The sequence below is a fragment of the Hemitrygon akajei genome, chromosome 5, assembly GCF_048418815.1.
Source record: "Hemitrygon akajei chromosome 5, sHemAka1.3, whole genome shotgun sequence".
NCBI lineage: Eukaryota > Metazoa > Chordata > Chondrichthyes > Myliobatiformes > Dasyatidae > Hemitrygon > Hemitrygon akajei.
Window position 1 is genome coordinate 53,339,310 of NC_133128.1, and position 12,862 is coordinate 53,352,171.

At 40.4% G+C, this 12,862-nt stretch overlaps 1 protein-coding gene across 1 annotated transcript in view; it reads right to left on the reverse strand.

Annotated features, from left to right (window-relative positions):
* The window catches only part of arl6 (ARF like GTPase 6), a 65,482-nt gene that overhangs the window by 3,310 nt on the left and 49,310 nt on the right, over positions 1–12,862 (reverse strand). The window contains exon 7 of the mRNA XM_073045582.1: positions 10,324–10,379. Within this exon, the coding sequence (XP_072901683.1) occupies positions 10,324–10,379 (56 nt within the window). The remainder of the gene's footprint in view (positions 1–10,323; positions 10,380–12,862) is intronic.

Consider the following 12,862-nt stretch of genomic DNA (forward strand, 5'->3'; position numbering starts at 1 on the left):
GCCAAGCATTTACAGATTTTACTGATGCAAATATTTCAGCCAAGGTTCCCACAATTTCTTCTCTAACCTCCCACAGTTGTTCTCAGATGCACATGGTCAGGACTTGGAGATATGTCTACCTTTTTATCTATAGAGACATCCAATACCTTCTCAACTGAATGCAGCCTATTCTCAACACCTCCACATTTACTTTTCCTACTTCTGAGTCTTCACATCTTTCTTTATGGTAAAAGCAAAGGAGAAGCAGTCATTAAACACCTTTCCCATTTACTGCAGCACCAGACAATGATGTCCTCTTTGGCCTTCGAGGGTCCCTATCCTCTCTCTACTTACTCCTTTTTCTTACCACCTCACCTTTAAAAGCCCTCCATTTGCTTTTGGGACCTGTGCAAACAACCTATTGCAATTAACCTTTGCAATCTCCTGTCTCATACCACCAAAATTCACCTTGTCCTAATTTAGAACTTCCAACCTGTGGACTAGTTTTGTCCCTTTCCATAACGGTTTTGAAACTAACAGAATTGTGGCCACTGGTCCAAAAATGCTCACACACTGGCATCTCAGTCACCTGCCCTGCCTTATTACCCAAGAGTAGGTCAAGCTCTGCTCTCTACCTAGTAAGGCCCTCTATATCTTGCCCGTAAACTTTACAGAATCCACTTAACAAACTCCACCCTTTCTAAGCATCAGCAAGGTCATATAGGAGCCTGAAAACCCATATACCCAAAGATTCAGAAACAACTTCCTTCCCTGTGCCATCAGATTTCTGAATAGCCCATGAACTACCTCTTCATTCCCTTTTTATTTTACACTATTTATCTTGTAATTGTAGAAATTTTATGTCTTTTGCAGAGTACTGCTGCTGCAAAACAACAAATTTCATGTCACACAGTGATAATAAGCCAGATTTTGATTCTGCGAGGAATGGCAGTTCCAGTCTATATTAGGAAAGTTTAAATTCTTTTCTTTAACAACCCTGTTATTTTCACAACTCTCCACAAACTACCTGCACATTTTCCTCTTCTCATTCCTATTGGTTATTTAGGGGCCTATAGTATAATCCCAATAATGTGAACACCCCCCCCCCCCACCTTATTTCTCAGCACCACACACAATGCTTCACTGGATGGTCTTTCAGTACTTTCATCTCAGACTACTGCTGTGACATTCACGGCATCAAAAGTGTAACTCCTTCACCTTGCATTTCTCCACTTGGATCACACCTAAAGCACTTTTGTCCCAGAATATTTCAGTTGTCAGTCATATTGCCCCCTTAGCATATTTCCATAATGGCTATAACATCCTAGTCCTAGCTTGGTACCAAAATTAGTGAAGTGGCACAAAAAGGCAGAGTTCCTCATTTTCTTTCCTTGTGTTCGCCAAGATCAACATTACTCAGAAGTAGAGGTTTTACTCTACTATAGTGCAGCAGGCAGCCACAATATATGATCAGAAAACCATGACTGAACAGCAACAAAAAAAAAATCACAAAAGGCATTCACAAAGCAAATGAATAATTTTGACCAATAAAACAGGTTTGAGTAATTGCAATCATAAGCTTAAAAACGCTGATTGAATTTTTTGAGGATGTGACTAAACACATTGATGAAGGAAGAGCAGTAGATGTAGTATATATGGATTTCAGCAAGGCATTTGATAAGGTACCCCATGCAAGGCTTATTGAGAAAGTAAGGAGGCATGGGATCTAAGGGGACATTGCTTTGTGGATCCAGAACTAGCTTGCCCACAGAAGGCGAAGAGTGGTTGTCGATGTCAGTGTGGACGTCAGTGACCACTGGTGTGCCTCAGGGACCCCAACTCTTCATGATTTTTATAAATCTGGATGAAGAAGTGAAGGGATGGGTTAGTAAATTTGCTGATGACACAAAGGTTGGGGGTGTTGTGGATAGTGTGGAGGGATGTCAGAGGTTACAGCGGGACATTGATAGGATGCGAAGCTGGGCTGAGAAGTGGTAGATGGAGTTTAACCCAGATAAGTGTGAGGTGGTTCATTTTGGTAGGTCAAATATGACGGCAGAATATAGTATTAATGGTAAGACTCTTGGCAGTGTGGAGGATCAGAGGGACCTTGGGGTCCGAGCTCATTAGACATTCAAAGCTGCTGTGCAGGTTGACTCTGTAGTTAAGGCAGCATATAGTGCATTGGCCTCCATCAATCATAGGATTGAGTTTAAGAGCCGAGAGGTAATGCTGCAGTTACATAGGACCCTGGTCAGAGCCCACTTGGAGTACTGCACTCAGTTCTGGTTGCCTCACTACAGGGAGGATGTGGAAACCATAGAAAAGGTGCAGAGAAGATTTACAAGGATGTTGCCTGGATTTGGGGAGCATGCCTTATGAGAATAGATTGAGCGAACTCAGCCTTTTCTCCTTGGAGTGACGTTGGATGAGAGGTGATCTGATAGAGGTGTATAAAATGATGAGAGGCATTGATCGTGTGGATAGTCCGAGGCTTTTTCCCAGGGCTGAAGTGGCTAGCATGAAAGGACACCGTTTTAAGGTGCTTGGAAGTAGGTACAGAGTTGATGTCAGGGATAATTTTTTTTTATATACAGAGAGTGGTGAGTGTGTGGAATGGGCTTCTGGTGATAGTGGTGGAGGCAGATACGATAGTGTCTTTTAAGAGACTCCTGGATAGGTATATGGAGCTTAGAAAAATAGGGGGCAATGGGTAACCCTAGGTAATTTCTAAGGCAAGGACATGTTCGGCACAGCTTTGTGGGACGAAGGCCCTGTATTGTGCTGTAGGTTTTCTATGTTTCAATGTTTTTATGCACAGATAAGATCTAGAAAGGAACATCTTTGCAAAGATGGGTTGGGGGGAGGAGTGGAAGGAATGATGGTAGAGGGAAATACAGTTTTAAAATTAGGCTCTCAGTCTGTTTATTAGGTCCAATATTATTATACCTTTGTCCTTCCATTTGCTTTCCTCTCCCTTTCCAACATGCTGACCCCACCATTCTGATAATAAATCATATTTGTATATTTGCCCTTCAGTAACTCAGCCAGATCAGTTGTCTGGATTTGCGACTGCTGACATCTTAGGTTTTCTTTAGCTCCACTTGATTTCCAATTATTGATAAACCTGGCAAATTTAACTTTCTTTTCTCCAAGATTGTCTTGATCGTTGGAAAAGGGATTCAACTGTAAAAATTGCCACACACAACTTTTATCCATTACATCTCTCTTGGCAGGAGTCAAATAACACTGTTTTTTGTTTAAAATGCTGTTCATATGGCTCTAAATGAATGATGTGTGCAGAACTATATCTAAAACTAAAGTGAGGATAATTAACAACTGATATGCCAAACACAATAATTCTTTTTATTAATTGCCTTATGTAAAGAACAATTCTACTCATGAGGCCATTTACGCATCTATCATTAGTGCCACCTCCAATCTATTCCACCCTCCCATCTTTACACATCCTCCAAATTTGTCAGTGTATTTCTCCTTCTAAAAATGATTATTTATCCAATTCCACTACCCCTTGAAAAAGTCAAAACAAATAATTTAATTCATCATTTGGGGTGAGAGAAAAGAAACTAAACATAAAATGAATATCCAGCAGAACAAAATTAGGAAAAGTTTAGTTTAACCATATGAAACTATAGTACCTGTATTAATACGTCCAAATCCTAGTTTTAAAGTAAGGTTGCTATACCTTGATATTATTAGCGGCATGTGGCATTTCTGCACATGATGAAGATAATGAGGTTTAATATCAGTATTCTCAAGTAATATATGGAAAGAATTTTCATGCATGTTTTCAGTTAACCCAAATATGGTTTCTAAAATTCAGTACTCTGATTTTACTGTTGAATAATGCAGGATTATCTTTCAGTGAAAAGCAATTTGTGTGAGTTATAGATATGCAAAAATACTTCTCCTTGTTTCTTAAAAGATGCAGGAAAAATTCTGTACTTTTTGTTTAAAACATTTTTATTACACCTTAAAAACTGATTTCAGGTATTTCTCTCCCTGCTTTCCTATCTTAGAAAGGTCATTTGATTTAGAAGCCGGATTCTGTAAAGGCACTATGTTCCAAGGATGTTTTCAAATCCGCTGTAGATGCATTTCACTGAACATAATGGTTTCTCTCTCACGATATACAAATATAAATGTATCCCTAATTATTCTTACTGCTACTTAAAAAAATTAAGTAATGGTATAAACAATATATTACACTGAAACAAAAATATCACATGAGCATTCATCTCCCAGTTACGTTATCTTTCAGCTAAACTGCATTCATTGCTTACCCTATGAATAAAAAATTCTGAATACTACTCATATCCAAATTTCCAAAACTAAGATTTAAATACATTATTAAATTACATAATTACTTACCATAGAAAAGGAACATTTTGCCTACTGAATCATGCTAATTTTGCAAAGAATAATTCAATTTGTGCCATATCCATTTTTATGCAGAGCCTTCCAATATCTTTCAATAAGCATATATCCAGTTCTCTCCTGAAAGCCCTGACTGGCTGTCTCTATCACTGACACAGGCAATGGGTCTCAGATCACATCATCTCCACATAAAAATAGTTTTACTTTATGTCCTGTTGGTCCATTCCTTTGGATCTGTCTCATGGCCCTTGAATACACCATGAATAGTAACAGTTTCTCCTGATTTACCAAATGAAAACCCACAATCTTTTATTTCTCTTTCAATTCTACCTTCATTCTTCTTATATTTAAGGAAAACAATCCTAGTATCTCCATTCAAAACTTGTAGCTGAAATTATTATCACCATGAAGTTCAGAATTCATGTACATAAAAAAATTTGTATTTTATTTTGCGGCAATTTCCTGGAATTGCTTTTCATTCTATTTTGAGTTTTTAAAGTTTATGTTAAAATTACCCATGACACTATAAATCATGTAGACATCTCACTATAATAGTTAAAAAATACTGTAACATTGAAAATGTCATTCCATGTTGGGTATTAATAACTATAAAGTTAATTACAATGTTTTAGGCTGACTTCTATGATTCATTTTGGAGAACCTCCAACGGGATCCCATCATCAAGCACATCTTTCCCTAACCCCACTTCCTGCAGGGATCACTCCCAATGCATTTCCCTTGACCATTCAGCCCTCTCCCCACCCCCCCCCCCCAGTACTTATCCTTGCAAGCAGAACAAGTATCATGCCTGCCCTTAAGCTCTTCCCTCACTCCCATACAGTCCTTCCAGTTGAGATGACACTTCACCTGTGAGTCTATTGGAGTGATCTATTGTATCCGGTGTTATCAGTGGGGCTTCCTGTATATCCGTGAGACCCAGTGTAGATTGGGAGACTGCTCCACCAGAAAATTCCGGATCTCCCTTTGGCCACCCATTTCAATTCTACTTCCCATTCCCATTCCGACATGTCAAACTACGGTCTCCTCTACTGCCATAATGAGGACACACTCAGGTTGGAGGAGCAACACCTTATATTCTGTCTGGGTAGCCTCCAACCTGATGGCATTATCATCAATTTCTCAATCTTCCAGTAATTACCTCCTCCCACCTTCATCTTTTCCATTCCCCTCTCTCTTCTAATCTCTTTACCTGCTTATCACCTCCCTCTGGTACTCCTCTCCTTCCCTTTTCTTCTGTGGTGTTCTATAAGATTCTCCCTTCTCCAGCCCTTTATTTCTTTCACCTATCAACTTCACAGCTCTTTACTTCACCCTTCCCCCTCTCTGGGTTTCACCTACCACCTAACACCTAGTACTTCTCCTCCCCCCCCCCCCACCACCATCTTCTGCTCTAACTTCTCATCTTTTTTCCCCTAGACCTGATGAAAGGTCTTATCCTGAAATGTCAACTATTTCAGATTCAGTTTATTGTCATTTAGAAATCACAAATGCAATGCAGTTAAAAAATGAGACAACGTTCCCCCAGAATGATATCACAAAAGCATATGACAAAACAGATTACACCAGAAAATCCACGTAACGTTTGGCAATCCCCAATCCAGAGTCTGGAGAGGCTGCTGCGTATTAATATCGTGCTACCGTCTAGCGTGTTCCCTGGAAAGGAGCTCCAAATCCACCAGACAAAAACAAGACCAAAAACTAAAGCTACAAGACCTGCACAAAACCACATAATTACAACAGTGCAAACTATAGCGTAATTGATAAAAAACAGACTATGGGCACAGCAAAAATAGATGTTAAAGGACTGTAAGTTCAAAAGAAATCACCACAGTTTCCAAAAGACCCCGGGGTCCCGACAGACTCGCCATCCCACACTGGCGGCAGAAGGGAGTACCCACGCTATGGACTTCCAAGGGGCCGCCCGACTCAGATTCGCAGACGCAGCACACAATGGAAGCTCCGTCGAAACCAGCCTCGCAGACGTAGCACACACCGGAAGCGACCTGAGTCTGTCGAACCTCCAAGCCGACGACCATCCCCTCTGGCACAGCTTCTCCGAGCACCATCCTCTGCCGAGCGTATTAAGATGGTCCTGCCAACGGCCATCGGCAACGCGACCCCGAGGACTCGGGGCCTGTTCTTCCCAGCAGAGTCCCAGACCTCACAGCAGCAGTAACAACGAGGAAGGTCTTCCTGGAATTTCCCGATGTTTCTCCGTGCTTCCACGTCCGTTTTCAATCGATTATGATTGCGCATGGCACCCCACTTCACAAATAACAGATAATCAGTTCCGGAGTGGCCGCTGCAAGCTGTGTCGCGCCGCCATCTTGGATCACCATTCTCATATTATTATTTATTATTTGCTCTTTTCCATAGATGCTGCCTGGCCTGCTGAGTTCCTCCAGCATTTTGTGTGTGTTGCTTGGGTTTCCAGCATCTGTAGATTTTCTCGTCACAGTAGATTGAAATAGATGCATTCCAGAACTAATAACATCTCTAACCAAACTAAACTAGTATACTCATAACTTGGCATTCACCCACTTATGAGGAAAATATCTGATATTAGCCATGTCCACAAGAGCAAGAGAAATTCAAGTAAACAGATCAAGGGCATGGACATCTATGCTCTCAATAGACTTTGTTTCCTAATAACCTGCTCGTGATTAACACTTTGGGCTTCATCCATTAGCACTTGGCTCCCAAGCTCATTAAAATTTGGTGCATCTATAGACCAGAGCTGAATTCTACAGGTGAGGACTGTTTTCCATGATGTCAGGGTAGCATTAAAAAGCATGTAACATTAGAGCAAGAAGAATACTGCACATGACAGAAATCGAAAACAACTAAAAAAAAAAAATCAGTATGGAGAGAAGCAGTCAAAACAGTCAATGTTTCATATCAAGGGCCCTTCATTAGATTAGCAAAAGTGAAAACAACAAGTATTTTCTGTTTTGTGGCATTAAGCAGCTCTAATAAATATGAAGCCAATGCATCAAGGGGAAAGCACTCCAATGACTGGAGTCATACCTCACACAAAATATAGCGGCTGTGATGGCAGAAGTCAATCACCCCAGCTCCAGGTGTTTCTTCAGATCTCTAGGCCAATGTGCAGAGCCCAGTTATTTTCAACTGATTCATTAGTGATCTTCCTTGTATTGGAAGGCTAAAAGTTGAGATGTTTGGTGATGATTGCATTTGCAATTCTTTGGGAAATGAGAAAGTAAGGAGGCATGGGATCCAAGAGGACATTGCTTTGTGGATCCAGAATTGGCTTGCTTACAGAAGTCAGAGTGGTTGTAGACAGGTCATATTCTGCATGGAGGTCGGTCACCAGTGGAGTGCCTCAGGGATCTGTACTGGGACGCTTACTCTTCGTGATTTTTATAAATGACCTGGATGAGGAAGTGGAGGGATTGGTTAGTAAGTTTGCTGGTGACACAAAGGTTGGAGGTGTTGTGGATAGTGTGGAGGGCTGTCAGAGGTTACAGCAGGACATTGATAGGATGCAAAACTGGGCTGAGAAGTGGCAGATGGAGTTCAACCCAGATAAGTGTGAAGTGGTTCATTTTGATAAGTCAAATATGATGGCAGAATATAGTATCAATGGTAAGATTCTTGGCAGTGTGGAGGATCAGAGGGATCTTAGGGTCCGAGTCCATAGGACACTGCGCAGGTTGACTTTGTGGTGTATTGGCCTTCATCAACCATCGAATTGAATTTAGGAGCTGAGAGGTAACGTTGCAGCTATATAAGACCCTGGTCAGATTGCACTTGGAGTACTGTGCTCAGTTCTGGTCGCCTCACTACAGGAAGGATGTAGAAGCCATAGAAAGGGTGCAGAGGAGATTTACAAGGGTGTTGCTCAGATTGGGGAGCATGCCCTATGAGAATCGGTTGAGTGAACTTGGCCTTTTCTCCTTGGAGTGACGTTGGATGAGAGGTGACCTGATAGAGGTGTACAAGATGATGAGAGGCATTTTAATTGTGTGGATAGTCAGAGGCTTTTTCCCAGGACTGAAATGGTTGCCACAAGAGGATACAGGTTTAAGTCGGTGGGGAGTAGGTACAGAGGAGATGTCAGGGGTAAGTTTTTTTACTCAGAGTGGTGAATGTGTGGAATGGGCTGCCGGCAATGGTGGTGGAGGCGGATACGATAAGGTATTTTAAGAGGCTTTTAGATAGGTACATAGAACTTAGTATAATAGAGGGCTATAAGTCTAATAATTTCTGAGGTAGGGACATGTTCAGCACAACTTTGTGGCTGAAGGGCCTGTATTGTGCTGTAGGTTTTCTATGTTTCTATAATGCAGTCCATGCCTGCATGGATGGCTTAAATAATATCCTGATACATGTTGACAAGTGACAAGTAATATTTATGTAATATTAATGACCACAAGGCTATATCAAACATCTTTAGCCCCCTACTCTTGACGTTCAAAGACATTCACAATTTGCAGGATAATACCAATGACTAGCCACATAAATACCGTGGACTACAATATTAGATCAGTTTATCTGCAGTGAATGCTTCAGCTTCTGACATCTCACAGACTTTCCATAATTTACAAAGCAAGTTAGGAATGTGATAGAACACTCAGAACACTAAAGAAAGTTAATACCATCCAGCATCTTGATTTGCAGCTCATGCACCACAATAAGCATTCACTCCTTCCACCACTATTACATAATAGCCTTGGTGGGAAACCATCTGCCAGGAAGTTGCTCCAACTCACTTCTTAAACTCACAAATGTGTATTACCAGGAAGTATAATAGAGGCACTTGGGAATATCTTCACTTGCAGGTTGTTCTACAAGTCACTCAACTTCTTGACCTATAAATACTGCAAATTGTCACTTGTCAAAATCCTGTAAAAACTCACTTAATAATATTGTGTAACCATTTTCATTCAAAACATTCAAGGTTGCCAAGAATAACCTCCTTCTTGAGGAAAATAAAACATGGTCAATAACTCACAAACATGAGAAAGTCTGAAGATGCTAGAAACCCAGAGCAACAGACACAAAATGCCGGAGGAACTCGAGATCTCAGGCAGCATCAATGGAAAAAAGTAAACATTTGATGCTTCAGGCTGAAATTCTTCCTCAAGACTGAGGAGGAAGGGGGAAGATGTTTGTATAAAAAAGTGAGGGGGGAGGGGAAAGAGGCTAGCTGAAAGGAGATATGTGAGGCCAGGTGGATGGAAAAGAAAGAATCTGGTTGGAGAGTGCATGATAGGAGAAAGGGAAGGAAGAGGGGACCCAGAGGAAGTAATAGGCAGGCAAGAAGTGAAAGGTCAGTGGGGAATGGGGGTGGGGGGGAAAACAATGTTCACCATAAAGGTTGGAGGGTCCCAGACGGGATATAAGGTGTTGCTCCTCCACCCAGACGGCAGCCTCATCTTCAACATGTTGGAACAGGAATGGGAATTGGAATTAAAATGTTTGGTCACTAGGAAGTCCCGCTTGTCACAGATGATGCGGAGGTACTCAACGAAGCAGCCTCCCCATTAATGATAGGTCTCACCAATGTATAGGAAGCCCCATTGGAACCACCTGGTTTACTCACATCCTGTAAAATGTGTTAAAAATAATTGCCACTGAAGATCAACACTTATTTTTTAACTGTATCATAACTTTGGTCGTTTTGGTTTAATGTTTCTTTTGGCTTCTATTGTTAGTGTGCATACTGTCAGGAACCTCCATAACAGAATTATTGACAAGAGCTATATGGAACAGCCAAAATCTTAATACATTTCTTACTGTGTGAACTGATCAGATGAAGAGAACATAAAGAACACTAAAAAAACCACTAAAAACCATAAGGAAGATACAGGAATAAATATTTGAATTTTACAATACAAGATATTTAATATTGCTTTTACATGAAAAAAGTTAAAAGCAAACTAGTAAAGCTGCAACTTATACCTTGGAGCCAATCAACACCTTCCTGTAGTCCTTCTCCTTTTAACGCATCACTAGCACTGAAAAGGAATCAAAATCGCCATCAGATGAGAAGTATATTAACTGTATGCAAACATAACTAGTCAAACAAACTACAAAATATTTAGTACTGACATCACCTAACGTACAGTTGTTCAAGGCAAGTTTCAGGATATGCATTATGAAAGTATTCCAGGAAGCTTTTCATTGGATTGCTAGAGCAAACGTCATGAAAACATTGAATTAGACAGGAAATAATCAAGAACACAACTGCAGTTTCCTGACGTGTACACTTACTAATCCTAATTTCAGAAGAGCAGATATGTGCCTCAGAAACCAAAGATTCTATCCTTTATCAATACAGATTGTGGCAAATGAAGTACATAAAGAATAAATAGATCTCAAATCATAATTTTACTTCTTTACATAATGGAACCCATGAAGGAAATTCATGTTTTTCTTTGATTTTGCTTTGTTCAATTACACTTAGTCCTCGCATAGTGCTGACACGTTACAAAGCAGTTATTCAATTCTTTATTGAAACCTTTAAAAATGGCGAAATTTCATTCTAAACAACACATAAAACTTCTCAAGAGCGGCCATCATTACAGTAAACCATTCATTCAGGCAATGAGAACGCTATACTGTGAGCCACTCACAGCCAATCACGTATTAGTTCACGCTCTGCCTCCCCCACGTGTAAACATTCTGACTCCCTTGCCAATTATTTCAATATTTTTCACCCTTAATGTCTGGAAAACAGCCTGCAACTTCCAGTAAGGGTAGAACATCTAAAATATCTAGGAAAAGGATTAGCATGGATGTGAATCTGCAAGTGATAGGCTTTTGGTAGCTGGTGAGCGTCAGGTTGACGCTGGTGCCTCTTTGAACTTGGTGACATCGATGATCAGAAGAATTATAAAAAATGCAGACAAGATAAAAGCTTCTGTAACGATAACCCCAAAGTTATCATCAATGAAGGTGACTTGTTGAAGGAGCCATTTGCTTGAACAAAAATGGACGATAGACTAAATATATGAGTGAATGCCCACACATAACGAAACATGCCCCTAAGCCTGCTGGTAATAATGGAAAAGGCAAGAAGCATTTTCAATCATATTCAAGAAGATGAATTGGTTACATTCACAACCAGTAGAGATTGGTTTGATAGATTTAAACAGCGCAGTACCCTCCATAGCATACATATCTCTGGTGAAACAGCTAGTGCAGGCAGCAAGGCAGCCCAGGATTCTCCTGCAACACTGAAGGATGATTATTCTCCCAAGCTTGTCTTCAATGTGGGTGAAATGGGTCCATTTTGAAATAGAATGCCTTCTTGTACTTTCATCTCCCGAAAAGAGAAACATGCATCTGGGTTCAAGGCTGTAAAGAAGTGGTTAACTTCCTTGCCAGGAGGAAATGCTAAAGGTGACTTTAAGTTAAAGCCTATGATTGTGTATCACTCTGAAGCACCACAAGCAATGAAAGGCATTTTAAAGTCAAATCTACCAGTGATTTGGAAATCAAATAAGAAATTTCCAAAATTGGCAGTGAAGTGGTATTGTGAGGAACGTGACCTTCAACCTGAAGTATTGTTGGTACTTGATAATGCCCCAGGTCACCCTGAGAATCCTGACATGCTTTGGACCTGCATTCCTATAGAACTGGTTTACCTTCCACCCAACACCACTTCATTACTCCAACCAATGGACCAAGTAGTAATAGGGAATTGTATAGGCTACTACCTTTGTCACACATTCAAGTAACTTGTAGAGGAAGCAAAAGATTAAGACAAACAAACCCTCAAGCAATTTTGGAAAACCTAAAATGTCATGAAAGCTGTAGATAATATCAGAACAGCCTGGGATTAAGTAACCTCAAACTCCAGAAAGAGTGTGGAAGAAGCTATGGCCAGAAGCATGCAATGACATCCTAGTATTTCAGGCAGAACCAGTCACCCAAAACATCATTGAATTGGCCAATGAAGTGGGATTAGAGGAGGTTAATGATGATGCTGAAGAGTTATTGTATTTTCATGGTAAGAGGCTGGATTATTTTTCAAATGATGGGCTCAAATCATCAGGAGGTGGCAATATTCAGCATCCCTCAGTTCAGTGCAACAAAATGAGACCCCTCTGTGCATCAACGCTTTCTAAAGGTGCTGGAAATAACAGTAACAATGCAGTTTTGTGAACAAAGAGCATGAGGGGTCTGAATTTGCAGTTTTAGCTCAAAGCTCATTTAAAAGATAGAATAACACTTGGCCTTAATGAGTATAACTATCGTGACATTGCACGGAGCCCTTATAATTTGTTTAATGATCTGAGAAAGTGTGGGAAATTTTCAAGGTTTGGCACCTCTCTCAAATTGGGAGGAGGAATTAAAAAGAAAGGGGGAGAGGAATAATTGGTCTGATTCCCAAATTAAACTTTATTCTTAAAAGGCCAGTCTTACAATAAGTAAGCTGAACAATTTATTGTTACTCTGTCTTTGGATAAGAAAAATATATTCTCACATTTCTCTC